Below are 21781 nucleotides of genomic sequence, written 5' to 3'. Positions count from 1 at the left end.
AGGTCGCTAAAAACGGCTTGTACATACGAGAACACCAAAATATGACTATTAGCAGGAAAAATGAAAGTGGCGTTAATTAGTCAGCATCGTTAATGTGAAAAATGTAAATTCTTACCAATTTCAGACATATTTACGAACTTTATGTCTTATTTTCTTTAGAATGTACCAAAACAATCGGAAGAATGCGTATTTTGATATTCATAAAAGTGTGTAAGTTTATTTTGACGGCCTCCGGCAACACTGGCATGAAGAACGACTTCGCAAAATAGAACGAATACAATATATGGTGTAGCGTATGTGTGCATAAAGTTAGAGGGAATTATTTCTCAAATATTATGAGTGATGCAAATGCACAACGACGTATCTGCTGTGATTGTGTTCGGTGTTAGTAAAAATAAACCTCAATAATAACACTAACGCAAAAAAAAAAAAACAATAATTTAACAAAATTTAAAGTTGCAGCCTAACATAGTTTAAAAAAGATAAAATTCGGCAAAAAACTATTATATATTATGTGGCGCTACTGACACATCATAGGTGTGCACCACCAACAAGTTTTCTCTGCATTATTTTAGTGAAAATTTCCAGTAATGTGTTAGAAGGCAAGTGTGCATTTTCTTTGTGAGCAAATAGCGAAGTCAGCATATCGCAATAATTTCTGTAATGTGTTTATTACTGTCGGAGGTGAATTTTTTTATAATTGAAGTAATCAGTGCGATATACAAATTTAAAAAAATAAGAAAATAATAAAAAAACATGCTATTTACGCATATTTTGTTGGTTGTTTGTGTTGAGCAGACTGCGTGGTAGAAATGATTACTGTTGGACTGTCAAACACTTTAGGATAACTTCTTGCTGCTGACTTAGGCAATCAATTAATTTACTGATTATTTCATATTCTAATCTTGAAAATACATAATATTTTAATTACAGAGTTTTCTACGTTATAGTGTTTACATTTATATATTTATTGCATTTTTGTAATAGTTCATTTTAAATCCGTAACCTGATAATGCAAATGTTAAAATGTTTGTTTTTAATAATTCAATGTATTAATTTTTTTTGTGCTCTGTTGTAATGCTTTATATACAATTTGGCGTTAAGCCAAATAAGCTTGATTGTAATATTTTCAAAGAATATATATAATATTTTCAAAAAATAATAATATTCATAAACAAAATAATATTATAATTAAAAAATGTGTTCATACAGTTTAGTATACAATAAAGTGTGTTTTTGTTTTCAGCTAACAAAACAATGTTAAAAATTTGTATGTATAAAGAAAAAAGCTGTATGTCAACTCGAAATAAATAACATATTCAGCTATGAACACACCATTAAAGCCGGCAACGAAATTAAATATAAGTGAAGCCAAAACATTAGAGACGTTCGAAAAAATATCACCATCCGTTGAGACATCTTCGAGTACTGCAACAATTGAGTCCATTACAACACAAATTTCTTCCAAATCCTCATCGCCATTCAATGCTTTAGCCTTTAAAGATACTTCGAAGCTCTCACCATTATCTGAAGCTACAGTACCTACTTGTGCTGCGGATTTAAATACAAATAATTTATTAAAGTCTCCAATATCGTCAGGAACAAGGTCACCAATTGACAGTCCTTTACTTCCATATTTGAACGATACAAATCACCATAATAAACAACAGCTCCAACAAAGGGACAACATTTTTAATAATCGTTGCGAAAATATGCTATCATCATCAAGCAACAACAATCAGCAAACCCCTCCCATTAATACTACAGGAGGAACTGCTTCGCTACTTGCCAGCAATGCATCATCACCAACTAACAGTATTAAAAATATTAAATGTGAACCTTTTTCAACACTGTCACCGCTTAATGGTAAGTTTCATTCGCATAAAGTGTGTAATTAATATTGAAGCATTTGAAATTCGAAGGCGATGTGCTCTTCATTTTTATTATTGTATAAGTAAAAGTTAAAGTTTAGAGTTGTATAACAACCAGCTGGAATTTCCTTCAAATTTTCAGGTTATGTTTTGTTATTTGACGTCGCGTTCAAACGTAAATACCCTCCTACAAGACCTTTTCCGATATTTCAGTGCAAGTAACATAACACTGTGTCCTATTAAATTCGCAACAACTGGATGAAGGAGTAGAGAATCAAGCTTAACATCCCTCTCCATTTGATAGGACCCATTCGAAACAGATCTTTTTCTGAACCTTCTGTTCGAGGATAATTAAATTGTATTTTCCCAAGTAGAGAGGTTTCAATCAAATAACACCTACTAAATATTGTAAACAATTCTATAAAGGTGTGAAGCAGTAGTCCTATAAAAATAACTTATTTTTTATGGACAAATGCCAATATTGAGAGCATGCTTTAGTTTTGACTATTGAAATGTTGACTACTATGAACTAATTTAGGTGAAACTTTAATGTTCAAAAGCAAATAATTACATTTATGTTGTTGTACAGAATATTAATTATGATACATTATTATTATTTTTTTTTTACTTTTCAGACAGCGTTAATAGCCAGAATATGTTAGATGAAACGCCAAACAACAACAATGGAAATGGTTCCAGTACTGTTGCAGCGGATACTACACTTAAACGTGAACGAGATTGCTCCACAGCATCCGCTACTACAACAACATCAATTATGCGTCAAAATTCGAACAGTAACATTAAATCGTGCTCGAACCCCGTCAATGCTTCCTCACCAAACAATGGTAGTGATCACTCGAATAGCAGTAATATATCATCAAATTTGTCACAAGCAATAGACAGTAATGCAGATATCCTTCAAGAACTTAATAACCCAGATAAATGTGGTAATAAGAAGAAATCAAATTTGAATAGTTTAGCAACTGTGAAAGAAGAAGATACGGGTGCGCAAATATTTTACGAAAGCATTCCTTTCTTTATTTAGTAATTTTGCTGAAATTTCAGGTGTAAAGTCGTTGGACAAAACGGGTCTAACCGGTTCTTCAACGAAAAATGTGCTGTGCCCAACGCAAGCAATAGGCTCATTGTCTTCGGTAAAAGAAGAAACGGGCGGTATGAATAATTTGATGAATGTAAAGAAAGAAGAAGGAAATGTTTCACCTGATATGTCACCGGCTGGCTTTGGCTCAATTACCAACTTGTCTGGCAGTAATTCCGTGGAGGTCAGATCCTGCACACCAGGTAATTGACAGTGTTTCCATAATTTTTTAATATTTGCGTATCAATGCAATGCGATTTTTTTGAAATGTTTAGTGAAACAAGAAGATGTAACAAACACGAAGAGCATTACTAATTGCAACAATAATAACGCGAATTCTAATAACAACCATGAAAAATTATCCTCTGTATTGGGTTCTATTAATAATAATGGTTCCATTGCATGTGCAGAAGATACACTTTCTGCAACTGGACTTACTCCCTCACTTGTAAACACAACGAGCGACTCTTGCGTTGGCGCGCCACACCATACAACTGGAAATATAATCAATAGTAACAATTCTAGTGGTGGCTCCATTGCAAATTGCATGGAGTATATGCAGCAACAAAATCATATTTTTGTCTTTTCAACGCAACTGGCAAATAAGGGTGCTGAATCAGTTTTGAGCAATCAGTTCCCAACAATAATCGCCTACCATTGTACTCAACCAGCAACGAAGAATTTTCTTGAAGACTTCTTTATGAAAAATCCCATGAAAATATCCAAGTTGCAGCGTCAAAATACACTCAATTTATGTAACATATCAGTAGGTCCCGGTCAACAATGGGTTGGTGGTTGCAATCCACTACCGAAAATGTCTCAAAAACCCAATGGCAATAAAATTAATTTCTCGGCTATGACCGGCAATTTAGAAAGCAAGATACCGCTTCGACAATCAAATATTTCTAATTTTAATGACGTGTCGGAAACTTTGGGTAACAATGAAAACGACCTAATGTGTTGGGAGCAGACGCGAAATAATCTAGAAGGAACGTCAAATGACGGTCATGCAGGTTTAAAAATATCAAATGGCGTTGATGGTGTAGGGGGAGGACCACACGCTGGCAATAAATCCCATGGTGCTGCCGAGGCGGCCAGTGTGAATAACGATAATAGTAGTACACCGTCATTGCAAGGTATTAAAGTGCCGGATGAAAATTTAACACCACAACAGCGTCAGCATCGTGAAGAACAGTTGGCCAAATTAAAGCAAATAGATCAATTTTTGTCTAACCCCTTACAAGGCGCCAGTCAGTTGGGTAAATTAAGTGCTGACGGTGTGCCAGGAAATCTTGCCGGCCTAATGCTCAATTTGCCAAATGCAGGCTCAGCTGGAATTGGACCACAAATGAATAACCATCTGAATCCGAACATCCGTAACATGCCTACCAATCACAATATATGCAATCCCGAAAATATGCCAGCGGCATTGGGTGATGGAAATATTGCTCCGCCAGATATGCTCAGTGTACATGAAATCAATAATTTAACAAATAAATCAATGCAACTGAACAATCAAACGAATATGCAATGTGGACGCAATGGCATTGTGGGCGTAGCCGGTCCCAATGTTAGTGTTGGAAATATGCCTAACAATTCATTACCTTGTCATTCTGGAGCAAATAGTACGGGAAGTGGTGGTGGAAATGGTAACATTAGTGGCTCTAGTGGACTTATGCCAAATTCACCTGAAATTATGAACAATTTTATTGGAGAAGGAAATTTGAATAGCAATTCTGTTAAAGTACTTGGTCCGGGCGCTATGCATTCCCAGGAAATGGGTCAAGTCGGTATGGCACAGATGGAGTGGTCCAAATTGCAACACCAGTTTTTTGGAGAACGTATAAAAGGTAACAAGGGTCAAGGGCCAAGCGATGTCGGTTGTATTCCAACAACACTTTGTCGTTCCAATTCGGCAAACATGCGGCCGAATATAAGCGGTTCTTGTGCACAAACTGCAACTACAAATAGTTGTCAGAGCATGCGTTCCACACAAGGCCCACCGCCACCATATCACCCCACACAGCGTTCGGCGTCAGTACCCATTGCAACACAGTCTCCAAATCCAGCTAGTCCTAACAACCCGACATCAAATCTATCTTTGCCATCACCACGCACATCAGGCGCTTTAGGGATACCGGCAAACTCACCAAATATGGACGTACATGTGTCGACTATGTCAACAACGCTGGCAGTTACTACAACAACATGTACATTAAGCACAGCAATTTCAAATGCAAATGGTCAAAGTAAGAGCAATTTTCCACCTGATGGTTCGCCAACAAGCAGTTGCACAAATAGCAGTAATACAAATGCAAATTCGAATAGAAACCGTAACAATCAAGTGAACCAATTCAATAGTAATCCAAGTACGCCGCTATCACACTTATCGCCCAAAGATCTGGACTCATTTCATACAAATGTACCAGCAGGTATATATAATATATATAAACTGCAATGGGCAACACATATATATGCCTAATATTTATTTTCAGTTTTGACAGGTGATTTAAAAAATGCGCGCCCTAGTCCACAAAGAGCACGCACTCCTTTGATGGGGCCCAATAATGGTAATACTACTGATACCGGAAATATGGAAGGTCGTTTCCCTTCTGCCAGCCCTGGTTTAAATTTCCCTCAACATATCCCCAACGCTTCAAACTCGAATGCTGGCCTCAACAGCTATAAAGGACCGGGCCAAATTGAAGTATAACTAATTGACAATTGTAGCAAACTAATTTTTGTAATTGCGTTTTTCACATTACAGCGTCAAAACTCAGCTCCCGTAGCTTCACAGTTCTGTCGTCGCACAGACAATCTCCCATTGAATCCCAATAGCAACCGCCCAACTCAAAATAAATTAAATCATTCGTTTGATCCAATATCCTCATTGGCGCAAATGTCGCAGCAGCTGACAAGTTGTGTGTCACTTAATGCGGGTGGTGTTGGAAATAATGGCGGGGTCGGAAATATGGGCGTTATTGGTGTGAATGATGTAAATGTACCGAATAATGTGAATCAAAATTTAGAGAGCATGATGGCGTCAATGGATTCGGGCTTAGATCACTGTAATGCTGGTGCATCTGGTAATATGGGAATGCCACCACATATGAGCGGTCCTGGACCCTTTATGCCAAATAACTGTCATATTAATTCTATGCTGGGTTCGATGGGGCCACGTTTACTTAATCCAAAAATGTGCGGAGGTTTTAATCCAGCCAGCGGTGGCATGGGTCGTGACGGACCTGGTGGTTTGCATGGGGTATTGCCAAATCATCGTATGATGAGTCGCATGCCCATGAATTTTAGTAATTTTAATGTCTCACCCAATATACAAGTTAAGGCTAGTACGCCGAATACCATACAGTATATGCCAATACGCGCTCAAAACAATGGCAGCAACAATATGCGTGGGCCACCGAGTCTGGAATTCTTGCGTTACGCAAATCCACAAATGGCCGGCGCCGGTAGTATCATAGACAATAGTCACATAGGTCAGGGCAATGCGGGTTCGTCAGCGGAGCAAAGTAAAATAAATAATTGTAACAATGGACCGGCAGGTGCAGGCAACACAAGCATTCACTTTTTTGGCAATTGCAATCAGATGGGTGCAATGGACCAGGAAGACATGTCTGGTGCAAATCTGATGAGCGGGCATGAAATGAACATGGGCCCACAATCTTCAATGATACGTGGCATGCGACCCATCAGACAACATATGGGCCATTCCGGCAGTCATATAGTACCTGGTCCCCGTATGCAAGCGCCAGGTGTACCCGTAATGCCGCCTGGTCATTTCTCCAATGGTCCACAGGATCCTATGGAATGCGGTGATAATTCGATGTTTATCGGAAATAATGCTAATGGCAATGGGCCGGTACATGGGCCAACGCAGGGGGTTAGCGGTGTGCCAGGACAAGGTCAGATGTATCCAGGTGGCAACAGTCAGCACAAATCCAAACCAATGAATGCAAACAACATATGCCAAAATATGAACACCACAAATCTTGGTAATAATGGTCAAATCTCTGCAAATGCTAATCTACTACCGAATGAACATAATACGTCGATGCAATCGCCAGTGAATGGACCAATTATGATGGGTAATAGCAATATGCTCTCAAATGCAATGCAAGTTGGCAATAGTTCGTCGCCTGTCGGTTGCGGTGGTAATGGCGGAAATGGCTCTGGTGATGTGGGTAACGTTGGTTATAAACCATTCGTTGGCCCAGCATCGAATGATCTTAAGTATGCGCAACAGTACCACAGTTTTCAGCAACAATTGTATGCAACATCGACGAGAAGTCAACAAAATACCGGCAATGGTGGCAATGCCTCGACGAATCCCGCTTTCTTTGTAAATAAGTAATTTATAAAACTAACAAGTTATAACTGTATTTAAAAAATTTGCTCGCTTCGTCTGAATAAAACCCAACACTTTAGCTTACATATGTATATCTGTATGTATGCCGTTTAAATGACTGCCCCTGTGAGTATTTTCGGCTTCCTTTAGTATATATGTGTAATTATTTATAGGTTTTTTGTAGTTTAAAAATACGATTAAAAAGTGCCGTTACTAAATTGAAACTTATTTTAGTTTGAAAAACTTGTCTCCGAACATTGGAACCAAGCAAGGTGTGAGGTTAGAAACAAAATAGAAAATACCATTAAACTTGTATGTGAAGTTTAACACACACTCCTAAGAATCATAAATGCAGAAAAGAACTTCTAACTAAGCAACTGTATGTTTAATTCGCAACAAATATCGGTATTTACAATTATAATTTCTTTATATTATATGCTTGCAAAATATTTTTATAAACAGGACATAGTTTGTTAGTTTAATTAGTTTCGGATGAATGTCAAGTGAACATATAACATATATGTATTTATAATTATATGCATTAACCTACATATTACGTAATTTCAAGGCATTAAAAAAAGTTGAATACACACACACATATGTTTTGTGTTATGAACTTTTATCGTTAAGACCATTGTCAAGAAATGTGAAATAAATTATGCGTTTGCATATCTACTAAACAAATGTTTTTGATTTTACAGAAACATATATAAAAATATAAAAGCTTAGGTGCTTTGTATTATATTTGTCTCATATTGAGCCACTCACAATTTTTAACCAAAAATACAAATATTTTTTGTTAATTATTTTCTGCATATTAAGAATTGTTTTTTAGTTTGATTTGGATTAAAAGCGTGTTTTTAGTTTTTTTAACTATATTTATTGCATTTTTTTAATATATACAAACAAATATTTCATTTAAACAATTTGGCATATCAAAAATATACATATTTAAACAGTATTTTGTGAAAATTTTATTCAAAAATACTGAAAATTCAGCCGTTGGTAACACAACTCACTTGAGATCTCAAAAACCAAAGGTCTTACGGTGAAGAGCATAACTCATCATTGATTCAACCAAAATGAATAAACCAAAATGATTTCGATAGTAACTGAATAAACGCAGAAGAAATTTAAAATTAGTTAGTAAAATTAGTATTTTTGGCATAATTTTAAAGAAAAAACTCACTTTTTTGATCAAATTTTGGCTCAAGAAAAATAGTTGTAATAAACATTAAAAAATCCTCATGTTCATTAACTTCTTCTTCTTGACTGGCGTAGAAACCGCTTACGCGGTTATAGCCGAGTCCACAACAGCGCGCCACGCATCTCTCCGTTTGGCAGTTTGGCGACAATTGGTAATACCAAGTGAAGACAGGTCCTTCTCCACCTGGTCCTTCCACCAGCGGGTACAGCATCGAAAACTTTCAGAGCTGGGGCACTTTCGTCCATTCGAACAACATGACCATGACCATAAATCTTCCGCAAAACCTTTCTCTCGAAAACTCCTAGTGCCGTCTCATCGGATGTTGACATCGTCCACGCTTCTGCACCGTAAAGTAGGATGGGAATGATGAGAGACTTGTAGAGTTTAGTTTTTGTTCGTTGAGAGAGGACTTTACTTTTCAATTGCCTACTCAGTCCATAGTAGCACCTGTTGGCAAGACTGATTCTGCGTTGGATTTCAAGGCTGACATTATTATCGGTGTTAATGCTGGTTCCTAGGTATACGAAATTATCTACAACTTCAAAGTTATGACTGTCAACAGTGACGTGGGAGCCAAGACGCGAATGCGCTGACTGTTTGTTTGATGACAGGAGATATTTCGTCTTGTCCTCGTTCACCATCAGACCCATTCGCTTCGCTTCCTTATCCAGGCGGGAAAAAGCAGAACTAACGGCGCGTGTGTTGTTTCCAATGATATCGATATCATCGGCGTACGCCAATAGCTGTACACTTTTATAAAAAATTGTACCTTCTCTGTTTAGCTCAGCGGCTCGACCTATTTTTTAAAGCATCAGGTTAAAGAAGTCACACTCACTATCGTGACCTTGTCTGAAACCTCGTTTGGTATCGAACGGCTCGGAGAGGTCGTTCCCGATCCTGACGGAGCTTTTGGTGTTGCTCAAGGTCAGCTTACACAGCCGTATTAGTTTTGCGGGGATACAAAATTCAGACATCGCAGCATAAAGGCAGCTCCTTTTTGTGCTATCGAAAGCAGCTTTAAAGTCGACAAATAGATGGTGTGTGTCGATCCTCTTTTCACGGGTCTTCTCCAAGATTTGGCGCATGGTGGATTGGGCAGAGTACACTGAGATTCCAATCGTTGGGCATGCTTTCTTCCGATCATATTCCGCAAAGAAGCTGATGCATGCACCTTATCAGCTCTTCGCCGCCGTATTTGAATAGCCGGCAATCCATCGGCCCCCGCCGCCTTGTTGTTCTTCAAGCGGGTAATTGCTATTCTAATAACATCTGTTCCATCGTCGTCGATTGGGGAATCGGGTTCGCCATCTCCTGGTGTTGTACTTTCACTGCCATTCAGCAGGCTGATGACCTCTGGGGGTCCTACAGAAGTGTGCTCCGGTCTTCAAACCTTCAGTTAGTCGCCGGATCTTTTCGTAAATTTTTCGAGCATTACCTCTGTCGGCCAGCTTGTCAAGCTCTTCATACTTACGCATTTCGGCCTCTTTCTTTTTTGTCTGCAAATGCGTCTCGCTTCCCTCTTCAGCTCCCCGTATCTTTCCCATCCCGCTCGTGTTGCGGTCGATCGCAACATTGCGAGGTAGGCAGTATGTTTTCTCTCCACTGCGAGACGACAATCCTCATTATACCAACTGTTTTTTTTTTTTACTTTTCCGAAAGCAAATGGTTTCGGTTGCAGCTATACGTAAGGAGTTTTATATGCCGTCCCACAGCTCCCGCTCCCTCTTTCTCAGAGAGCAGGAGTGCAAGTCGAGTAGAAAATCGTTCGGCTGTCGGTTGTGATAGCAGCTTATCGATGTCGAACCTTCCTTGACGTGTGCGCTTTTCTACACAGAGGCGGGTGCGTATCCTAGCTGCTACAAGATAATGGTCCGAGTCGATGTTGGGACCACGAAGCGTACGCATATCAAAAAGACTGGAGACATGTCGTCCATCTATCACAACATGATCGATCTGGTTGCGAGTGATTCGATCCGGGGATAGCCAAGTAGCTTGATGGATTTTTTTATGCTGGAATCTAGTACTACGACGATATTTCTGGCCCCGGCGAAATCGATCAGCCTCAGACCGTTTGGCGATGTTTCGTCATGGAGGCTGAGTTTTTCGACTGTTGTGCCAAAGACGCCTTCTTTACCCACCCTAGCGTTGAAATCGCTAAGCACGATTTCGACATCGTGGCGGGGGTAGCACTCATAGGTACGTTCTAGGCGCTCATAGAAGGTATCTTTGATGACTTCGTCCTTCTCTTCCGTCGGGGCGTGGGCGCAAATCAGCGATATGTTGAAGAACCTCGCTTTGATGAAAATTGTGGCTAGACGTTTACCCACCGGAGTGAATGCCAGGACTCGACGACGGAGTCTATCTCCCACCACGAATCCCACACCGAATTTGCGCTCCTTTATATGGCCGCTGTAGTAGATGTCACAAGGACCCACCTTCTTCCGTCCTTGTCCCGTCCATCGCATTTCTTGGATTGCGGTGATGTCAGCCTTTACTCTTACGAGAACATCAACCAGCTGGGCAGAGGCACCTTCCCAATTAAGGGTCCGGACATTCCAGGTGCATGCCCTTATTTCGTAGTCCTTTAAACGTTTGCTGTAGTCGTCATCAAAAGGGGGGTGTCTCATCCGAGGCTGTTGCTTCTTATTCATTGGTTATTCGTTTTTATGTGGTGGGTCCCAAACCCTACGCACAACCGCATAAGCGGGATTCGCCTTCTCAATTTAGCTCGCTTCCAGACGGATGTCTGTTGACTACCCAGAGGATACTTAGTCTAAGGCCGGAAGTCGTGAGCTGCTTGAACCACAAGCAAAAGAATCGTTCCTGGCCACTCCCAAGTGAATGGCAGTCAGAATCTTTCCTCACTTACGTGAACTTCTACATATGACTCCATCCATATGTATGTAGTTGGCGATGATTTCGTGGACCTCCTCCCCAATTATTGTACAGAAAGTTTAGTCATCGATCTCGAAAGGGTAACAATTGGGTTGAATCAATTCGAACCTGTTAGTAGGCTGTCATTGATGCCAAATGCGTTATTAGCAATTCTGAAATTACGACTTTAGAATAGTAACTTACTCTGAACATGAAAATAAAAAAATATTGTTAAATAAGAACAGGTTAATAAGTTTAAGTTTTGTATAAATATTACTACGAGTCATCAGTTCATCTGCTTTGTGGTTTGTCATATGACCAGCTATTCTTACGAAGCTGATGTCATTAAAAACAAAAAAAAAACCTTTTCCTATGGAATTTATAAAAAACGTTTAACCACGACTATATTTCCATTAGTACGGGGAACTTTTGTGTAGGTACTCGTATACATATATGTACATTAGGGTGGCCCTTATTTTCCAAAGTATTCCGATTCTCGATCGCACCCACTAGAAATATGCGAATAGCCCAAAAACTAGTATATACAAAGTTTTGGGTCAATCAAAAAAGGTTTAGAGGTTGCGCAAGGAGCTTGAAATCCTGAAAAATTAAGAATTTTTGCCATTTTTATGTCTCCATATTTCAAAGTCACACTATCTACCACAATCTTAAAAATCGGTCGATTGATGATAGAGTTACAGAAATACAAATATGAAAGTAAATTTAATTTGGTGCATTCTCAAGCGTCGCATGCTCGTGATATACCGTTATAACGGTTCTAATGTTATTCTTATTATCTTATTACGGTATAGAAAACCAGTAAGGGATAGTGTGACTTTGAAATATGGAAGTCTGATACATAAAAATGGCAAAACTTCTTATTTTTTTCAGGATTTCAAGCTCCTTGCGCAACCTCTAAACCTTTTTTGATTGACCCAAAACTTTTTATATACTTGTTTTTGGGCTATTCGCATATTTCTAGGGGGTGCGATTGAGAATCCAGAAACTTTTTTTATCCTCCATACAACTAAGGGCCACCCTAATGTACATAGATATTCAGTAGATTGCATGACTTCACTGATGATTTAAAAATAAGTACTGACAGTTTCTTTTTTCACTTGGAAATACAGATATTTATAGACATAACATTTCCATAATGAAGTTGAAACAAACCGTATTTTGCAACGAAAATTTCCTCTTAAGTAATATGAAATCGTTATTATTATTTGTTAGCAACTTCTAACGATTTGTTCTTAAAGACAGTTTAACCGATTTCGCTAATTATTTTTTAGAATTTTCCTTGATGTACAAGGTTGCTTCTTATGTAGAGAATCTTTGAAAATATTCCCTGAAAAAGCCTAAAAACTATACTTTTCTTTACCCCCTATACATATAATTTGCAATCTATATATAAAAAAAATTCGGGTTAGTAATTTATAAATCAAGAAGGGCTAAACCGAAATTTGGTGGGAAGGTAACTTAGGATCGTCAAAATGATAGCGGATACTTTTTATCCAGTTCCCGTGGGACATGTTTGGGTAAACACGTCACATTGTTTGTCCGGGATTCACTCCCAAACTAGTGAAATAATTTTAATTTTGCATGCTATGTGTGGTTTGAAGAATAGGATAGTTTATCTTCCTAATATTTCCTACCATCACTGAGAGTATGCAGAGAGTCCTCTGAAGGTTACATCTATGGGCCGCGAACAACGGACTAGGTGTCGCTCAGCGGTATAACAATATCTCTTATCCCCAACCTGGAGCAACCTGAGGAGATACAAAAGCTGCCATTTCATCCAGAAATTCGGTGGAATCATCGGTTCATATTACTTCAAAAATGATGGCAGTGAGAACGTAACCGTCCATGACGATCGTTATCGCTCCATGATAACCGATGCCTAAAATTGAAGCTCGTGATCGGTGAGCGGATAATTTTACGTTTTGAGCAGTTCGATTGGTCTCCAAGATCGTGTGATATCACACCGTTCGTCTTTTTCCTGTGGGGATATGTAAAGTCGAAAGTCTATTCGGACAATCCCGCTTCGATACTGGCCAGGAGTGTGTCACGCTCCAGTTACCAGTCGAAATACTCGAACGAGTTATCGAAAATTGGACTCAACGGATGGACCAACTGAGACGTAGCCGGGGCCAACATTTGAAAGAGATAATCTTTAAAAAATAGATGTCAAAAAATGTACTTTTGAATTAAGTTTTAATTTTCTGTGATTTTTTCTTTAAAAATTAGGGAACCTCGAAATGGATCACCCTGTACAATAACTAATAAACTTATCTTGAAAATTTGGTAATATTTGAGCTGTCGTAAAAAATTTACAGCACTTAGAATGCAAAAGTGGAAAATAACCGAACAGTTTTGTCAACAATGTACGTTTCTATTGCACATAACTGAATCGTTTGATATGCATGGATAGCCCAGTGGTCGTCGATACAAGAATTCTTGGAATATAATTCTAATACATCGTCATTCTCTAAACAATGATGCCAAATTATTTATTACTGACATACTAATACCGCCTAAGTTATCAGCAACTCTAAAATTATTTGTTACCAACACATAATCAACGCATTTATTATTTCTAATTTGAAATTATTTATGTATATGTCGAATTTAGATAGGAGCTATACATTTTATTTCTATTATACACATGTATTATACATACATAAATAGACGACCTCGCACGTCAAGTTAGCGAGATATCAACCTGAAGTGGATTGCCACATACAAACAAAGTGCACTACATACGCATAGCGGTTTTCTATTAGGCATTATAAATATTTTACTAATTTGAGCGTTTTTATTGCGTCTAATGTACTTACAAACGAGACATGTTAGAAATATTAAGTATTTTATCATTGTATCAAAAATGAATACAGCTAGCACCCATTGGTAAGTTAGAGAGTAGCATGTCGCATTTTATGTGTGTTATGAAGTAGTATTCTTTTTACTGTGTTTTGAAAGTCACTATATTTTGAAAGAACTATATTTTCTAGCACCTAATCGAAGCTTTTTTATTACTGATGAATTTTTTTTTACACAATATAAGGCCAAAATTTCTGGCAAAAAATCGATTTTTTTAGAAGCCACCATTTTGTAAAAAAAAATATTTTGCGTATTCCTTCGATTAATTACAAGTTTGTACATTACTTTAACGAAACCGGTTTGATTGTTCCATTTCAGTTGATCCACTTCAGATATATATATATATATATATATATCAACGCAAAAAGCCTTTTTGCTGTTGCCGCTTCAAAAACTGTTATTTTTACAAATAAAATTCATGCAATACTATTCAAAGTTACCGTAAATATGTGTACAAATGCTTAGCATAATAAATTTAGAAGTTTTCTAAGGAAAAAAGACTTCGTGATGGAGAATCTTAATCTGAAACTGAAAATCGTCTTGCAATCGCGTGTCAGAGAGTCGAGTAACGAGTGCTCGCAGCTGCTTGCTGAACAAAATTTCAAAACCTGCCAAGTACGCCCTTGAGAGCCGAGTACGGAGCTTGTCCGTGCGAAGCCGGAGTGGTGTGCTTGTATTAAATACCCGAAATTCTCAATCAACCTATTTAGTCAAGATATCTAGTAGAAAAATACACTAAAATATAGATAATAGCAGTATGAAACACCTGAACACAAATAGCTTTATACAGATGAGTACCAACCCGTTGCGGAGCACTTAATACTGTTTTATGCTGACTAAAAATACATACCTTGTGGCTGCCTACTATTGGGGAAGAATACATGTGCAGGTACACTTACACGTCTGATATAACTAAAAATACGCTAGTTATTGAGTTATCAACCCGTAAAACATCTTATGTTCATGTAGTCATTGAGCGGAGGGCATGCGCTGAACGGTGCGTGGAATTTCAAGATATCAGCATGGCAACTGTTTTACGATTATTGGCAATATAATCGAACACACGCTCGAATATATTGGCTTAAGTGTGTATATTCCGAAAAGGTTTAGGAGTTATAGCTGTCGAACAGCATAAAACAAAAGCGCACTGCGACAATGCTGGTATACTGGTGCAGGTACAGGCCCGTTTAGGTATAGCGGCTGAATATAATTTTTTGAGTTATAAGCTGGAAAAAGTGCTACAGTTATTGTGAAACTATACAAGTTGAGTGTTGAGAAAATCAAATCAGCTAACTACGTTGTTATTAATACTAATTGACACATTCAAGGCACTGTAACAAGTGAGTAAAAAAATTAGTTAAATTTTTCGTAGGAGATTAATTTATTTATGATGAATGTAAGTTGGTCATAATCTTAATATTACAAAAAAAAATAAAAAATATTAATATTAAATTAAATAATAAATATCAAATAGAAAGCCAAGATCTCACTTAGTTGTATGAACAATTGTCACGCAACATTCTTGCAATACTTTTGTAAACTAAAGAATCACATTTAAACGCTTTAACTCAGTATTGAGGTTAGTTAATTTTTTATTTATTTAAAATTCCAGTTACTTTTATTCCAAGTTAATAAATTTAAATCTCAGAAGTGTTTCTTTTCTATAAATGGTCAAAATCGGGTCAATACTTCCTCTAGTACCCATATACCTCATATACTGCTTTTTAAATTTTCGTTCGACTTAATACTGTATATATCAGTTAATATAGCCAAATTAAATGAATCTTGGCACACTATAGTGTATTATTGAAATCGTTTCAGGGATTAACTTTGCCTTCATAAATAACATAAATTTTCGTTATTCGAGTGGACTTTATGCCGCATATATGGGTGGAAATGTGTTAATGAAATCAATAAATTAATTAATTGCGAATTAATGTACGGTTACACCCTTAACTTAGTCCGTCCTTACATGTTTTTAAATATTTTTGGGATATTATTATAGTAGATACTAACATATTCTTATTTAAAAATGGCGGTTTTGCATTCTTTCAAGCAACTGTTGCCGCTGTTATAATTTTTCGATTAATATATAAAGATATCTTCGCTTTTAAATAAGATAGGTGGCCCAAATCTGTTTTTTGATTGCAGATCTTGTTGGATATTCATATGGTATAGCGGCCTGGCGCACAATTTCATTTTAAGCTTGAATATTTATTTTTAATATTTGAAATACACACTTCGTTGAACTCCTTCGTTAGCGCCCTAATAGAAAATTTTGGAATTTGGTCAAGTTTTCGAGTCATTAAGCGTTGTGCACGCACAGTAATTTTTGATTTAGGACCTCTTCCTCGCTATGGTTCCAGTATTTCCTCATTTTCTGCACGATTTTACATACTATACACTCTTTAGAGGGTTATAGAAAACAATTGTGATATCGCTCTAACGTTTTTACAGAATTGATGATTATTGGGCAATGCTTTAACAATTTAAACTATAACCTTTTTCTCGGCATTTAAAAAACACAATATTGCGTATTTTAGACATGAAAAAAGCAAAAAAGAATCACCAACTAATTCACAAATTATATTTCAAATGAAAAATATGTAACGGCAAAGAACGGTTAATTGTGTAACACCTGCAAAAGAAATAAAAAACTTGTAAAACAAAAGAAAAAAGAGTTTCTTGACACCAAGAAAATTTAATGATACTTTTTTTTTTGTTCTTGGTTTGTTTTTGCATTGCTTTGGCAGTTTACTGTATGTAACCATCATTGATTTAAAAATAAATGTTAAACTGAATAAAAAACAATACATTTTGCTTCGGGAAGTCAAAAAATGTGTTTCTATTAATGTGTAAACTCATTCTTGACATACTATAGATATAAAGATTTTCCTTATTCTAGTGAGTTTTATGTCGAATACTTGCGCTAAATGGAATAAGCTCAGACCCACTCCTAGCTCCAATATACCCCAAATAGTAATAGAATCAGTCTAGTGGATCAACTGAAACGAAAAATTCAAACGGATTTCGTTAATGTTATCTATACTAATATTATAAAGAGAAAGGTTTGTTTTTTTGTTTGTTTGTCTCGAATAGGTTCCGAAACTACTGAATCGATTTGAAAAATTCTTTCACCGTTGGAAAGCTATACAATCCCTGAGTGACATAGACTATATTTAGTTTAAAAAAACAATAGGGTTCCTTACCAAAACTCCGATAATGTAAAAAAAAATACCAAAAAGCTTTCTTTAATCGCGAATGCTGCGAAAACGATTGAAGATATAACAAAGTGATGTACTACAATTTTGTAGAACTTATCATTATCTACAAAAAACGTCGCGACATCATATCTCTAACTATTATAGTTTTGTCACAATAATCAATTTATAATAATTTTATATAAAAAAATTAATTAAAATACCACTACTTGAAAAGGCTCTTTATTTGTACCTTAGTATTAATCCTTATCGAAATAAATTAATTGATTTATTATTTAAGATCGCTTCAAAACCTTTATATAACTTTTTGAATTATTAGATTCTGACATTCCATTCAAAAGATATCACGAGTTAAAAATTTTGAAAAGCCGCTCGGCGGCTAACTATGCGTTGTAGAGTTGTAGGCGTCACTCGGGCACGGGGGTACGGGAGGGGGGTTAAGATCACTCGCGCGGTCGGCTCCCTACTGAATGGTCGTGTGCGGAATTAAAAAAAATTGTCGCTTGATAATAATATAATATAAAAATGAATTGCTGTTCGCTTGTGTCGCAAAAAAACGAGAACGGCCAAAACGATCTGGCTAATTTTAGTCTTGAAACATTCGTGGAAAGCCAGAAAAAGATTCGAAAGTGAGTAAATATGGAAAAATTGCGAGGAAGATAATAATAAGAGAATTTTATTCGAGTTGACAAGAAAAATATAAAAAGAGAAAACAAAAAAATAATATTTTTGTTATTGTTCAATTGTATAAGGTTGTGTCGATAGCCCAAAACAATTTGTAACAAATAAGGAAAGGCTAAATTCGGGTCCAACCGAACATTTTATACTCTCGCAATTTATTGATGTAATTTTAATAAGATAACACACAATTTGACATATATATTCGCCATAAAGTCCAATAGAAAATCATCATACATAGTATATGAGGGCTGATGTAATTCCAGAACCAATTTCACTCATTTTCACCACCAAGATTAACGAGAATAGGGGCAACTTGGCACCTGTTAGTAGGCAAACAAACGGCACATTCGGCCTTGAAATTACTCCTAAATTGCAAATGAACGAAACACCAGTCGGCAAAATCGCCAAAAATAGCGCTTTAACGAAGATTTTCCAAATATTCAAGAAGTCGCTGGAGGTACTGCACAGGACTTTAAAAGATCTTGATTGTCGATGAACGTTTTTGGTGGAGGATTCTGTTAGCAGCTGATTTACGCCAGACTTCCAATTATTCCTGGATCAACTGTTACTGACGGGCTAATCGCATGCCTAAAATCATTTAAATTGTGGCGACACATAAAGAATCGCCAATTAACAACTAACATATGAGTGTTTTTACAACAATATCAAATTGCGATTGTAGAAGCAGTTGGCAGTTGACACCTCGATGGATTAATAACATTTCCAACAGATTTCTGTCACTTCATTGACTCGAAAGAGAAGTTTTCCTGGCATGAATGCTCAATATGATAACCATAAATGACTGATTGAATGACCTATATTGGTGGTAAAAAAAAGATATCGATGATCTTAATGCGACAATTTAGAATTTCGGTCCAAGAGAGTTTACACAGCTACAAACCAGGATGACGTAGTCAATTATCCCAACCTATTTAAAATTGCCTATACTATCACCACTCACTTTGCCATTAAAAGTAGTGAGAGTTGTTATCAATATCGTCGCCGAGATTGGACCAACTTAATTTAATGTATACCTTAGCCACAAAAAGGTGTGGCCGGGTCTGCTAGTATATAATATTGTACTTAATCGAAGGAATACGCAAAACAATTGGTGGCTTTTAAAAAAATCGATTTTTGACATGATTTCAGCCTTAAACATAACTAAAGTTCCAATAAGTGCTAGAAAATACAGTTGTACAAAACTTTGAGACTAAATCTTGGCTTTCAAAATATTTTTTTTTTGTTAATTTTGAAAAACAAGGCGCCACACCGGCCCACTACTATCAAATGCGCCTTCGAGTCGTTAGAATTATTCGTGTAACTTCCAAAATAACCCTCGGATTGACTTGAAATTTTCAGAGTATTTACTTGAATACATTTACATTACGAACGGACCTAGGCCTTTGGGAGGCCCATTGTAACTCCTTTAAAAAAACGATAATATTTCGTGTAGCACTGTATCCTTCTACCAACATCACTGACATTAAGAATACAGTGGTTAGTTAATTTGGTTAAATAAATTATAAATATCTCGCGAATGCATCAAACCTCAGCATTTCCCTGCCTTTTATACTACTGAACTAACTCTAACTTTTTTTTGTGGATTATGGTGATTCGAGTTAGGGAAGTTCATTTGTACTTCACTCGGTTCTTTCAAATTTTGAGTGACTTTAATGTACGTGGTCTTTCCTTACTTTTTTATTTCATATTGGTGTTTTTGTAGCTTTGTCGCTTTCGAGGTGCTGCTGGAATACTGAAGAGTGGCTATAGGAAATTCGTGACACTTTCAGAAATTACTTTAGTTAGAGTAGTTAGTGTAGCTAATCTTGTAAATAGTACATATATACAATACATTGTCGGGCGTTACGATAAGCAAGAGAAGAACATGTGTGATATCTTGCCGTACACAAGCAGTTATGTGTTATTTTTTCCGCTGATATCTGAAGATAAGCGCGTCATAGTTGCAAAACAAATTTGTCTGAAAATTTCCTACTGGCTTTGCGCGGTTGCCGTTATTTGTATAGGTAAATAAGTCTACCTGTAATACGCTGCTCTTGACTAGTAGTCAGCACGGCCATTAAGTAAGCAAGTAAGCCAGTTATGGTCGCGAGATACACCGCGAGAGTAGATTGTAACGCTAGTATTGGCGGTTAGTTGACTTTAACTATACGTTAGCGCGCCCGTCAGTTAACTGTTGTATAATACACGTATATGTATTAGCCAAATTACGTGCGCGGGAAGCTTGTTCGTTTTGAATACAAACTAATAAAGAAGCAAAATGCAACATATAAAAGTGACTTAAAATAAAATATTAGAGTTTCAGTGAAATCTACAAACCACTAAGAACGCGTTTCATTTGAGCAGCTTCTTCAGTAGCTACGTCACATTGAAGTACAAGCAAGTGTTGAGGTGCGCATGAGAAACAACAATTTCAACATTTAATCAGTGGACAATTGTTTATATTGAATTCGACAGATAATTTCGTTAACATCTTGATTGTGGTGTATGAGAAAACAAAAAAAAAATAACAAGTGTGCTTGGATATGGCTGAGTTCTTGTACAAAATTGTTGCCAAAAAAATTCAATGAAAGCGCGTAGAGAATTAAAGCCCAAAGCATTTATGTGATCGAGCAGAAAACTGTTTAAAAACCTGATTAACTTATAAAGAGGCCGGGCACATCAAAATCTAGAAATGTCTCAATATCGCGTATTTATATTTTCTTAAAAAAGGTTTTACTGTACATATTGTGGTTTCTTACAGTTGTGTGCACAAAAATATCAGTGTTTTAAAGTTTTTTAAATAATAATTTTTATAATAGCAATGAAATTCTTTATTCCTGTAAAAGTATATTTGATGTCATTATGTATGTAACTCGATTTCTTTTGCATGGCCACCGCGGTCACGCTTGCAGAAGTCCAGACTCTGAACTCAATTTTCACCGATTTTCAAGCATAAATCTCCAGATACTGCTGCAATTTCACGTTCGATACGAAGTTCATCAATCGTCGCTGGTTTATTGGCATAGACCATAGACTTGACGTAGCCCCACAGGAAATAGTCTAACAGTATCGAACCGCACGACCGAGGTGGCCAATTGACTGGGCCAATTCGTGAGATAACACGTTCACCATATTGATTTTCAATAGATCGAATGTCACGTGTGGCTTGTGGCGGCGTCCTGTTGGAGCCAAAATATTCAGTTATCATAGAGCGGTAGAGATTCCCATTCACAGTAACGTGTGGATTGCTGCCTGACCAATAAAGCATATTTTGCTTATTAACGAAGCCATTCAGCCAGAAATGAGGCTCATCACTGAAGATGATTTGCGATGAAAATACGGATAATTTCAAGTCAGATTCTATGGACAAGCTTCAGTTCTTTCGTCAGTTTGATCTTGTAATGATGTAGGCCAAGATCTTTTTGCCACAACGACGTCACAGAGATGCCCAACGCTTGAGAACGACGTGTGTGAGACTGATTTGGGTCTTCCTCAATAGATGCGCTAGCAGCAGCAATATTCTTTGTCTCACCGGCACGGGAACATTTACTGTGATTTTTTATGTTTTTTCCAAAAAGTTAAGAA

General features: G+C 36.9%; 2 protein-coding genes and 1 long non-coding RNA gene across 7 annotated transcripts in view; 2 read left to right on the top strand and 1 right to left on the bottom strand.

Annotated features, from left to right (window-relative positions):
* Nucleotides 1-246: 246 nt before the first annotated feature.
* Nucleotides 247-8017, top strand: LOC105219824 (protein BCL9 homolog). 4 transcript variants are annotated; one of them, XM_054235330.1, is made up of 7 exons: nt 247-384; nt 1247-1866; nt 2507-2875; nt 2937-3173; nt 3246-5402; nt 5466-5677; nt 5738-8017. In XM_054235330.1, the coding sequence occupies exons 2-7, from the start codon at nt 1326-1328 to the stop codon at nt 7337-7339; spliced, it is 5118 nt and encodes a 1705-aa protein (XP_054091305.1). In that variant the 5' UTR covers nt 247-384; nt 1247-1325; the 3' UTR covers nt 7340-8017. The 4 variants fall into 4 exon arrangements, with proteins under 4 accessions (XP_054091305.1, XP_011194456.1, XP_028901174.1 ...); XM_011196154.3 differs by having other exon boundaries at nt 317-602; XM_029045341.2 differs by having other exon boundaries at nt 317-684.
* A 189-nt stretch (nt 8018-8206) lies between these two features.
* LOC128922931 (uncharacterized) lies at nt 8207-20221 on the bottom strand. Its single transcript, XR_008472103.1, has 3 exons — nt 17748-20221; nt 8523-11587; nt 8207-8445 (listed from the first exon to the last, which is right to left on the bottom strand). It is a non-coding gene; the product is annotated as an uncharacterized LOC128922931 (long non-coding RNA).
* The window catches only part of LOC105219823 (zinc transporter ZIP10), a 23462-nt gene continuing 17156 nt past the window's right edge, over nt 15476-21781 (top strand). Inside the window, exon 1 of one of the 2 annotated variants that reach the window (XM_029045343.2) lies at nt 15476-15634. The gene's annotated coding sequence lies outside the window, so the exon portion shown is untranslated. Of the gene's footprint in view, nt 15635-20291; nt 20606-21781 lie in introns of those variants that run through there. The other variant, XM_011196153.3, reaches the window with a different exon arrangement.

The sequence above is a fragment of the Zeugodacus cucurbitae genome, chromosome X (assembly GCF_028554725.1).
Source record: "Zeugodacus cucurbitae isolate PBARC_wt_2022May chromosome X, idZeuCucr1.2, whole genome shotgun sequence".
NCBI lineage: Eukaryota > Metazoa > Arthropoda > Insecta > Diptera > Tephritidae > Zeugodacus > Zeugodacus cucurbitae.
This window is presented reverse-complemented; position numbering and strand designations above follow the sequence as displayed.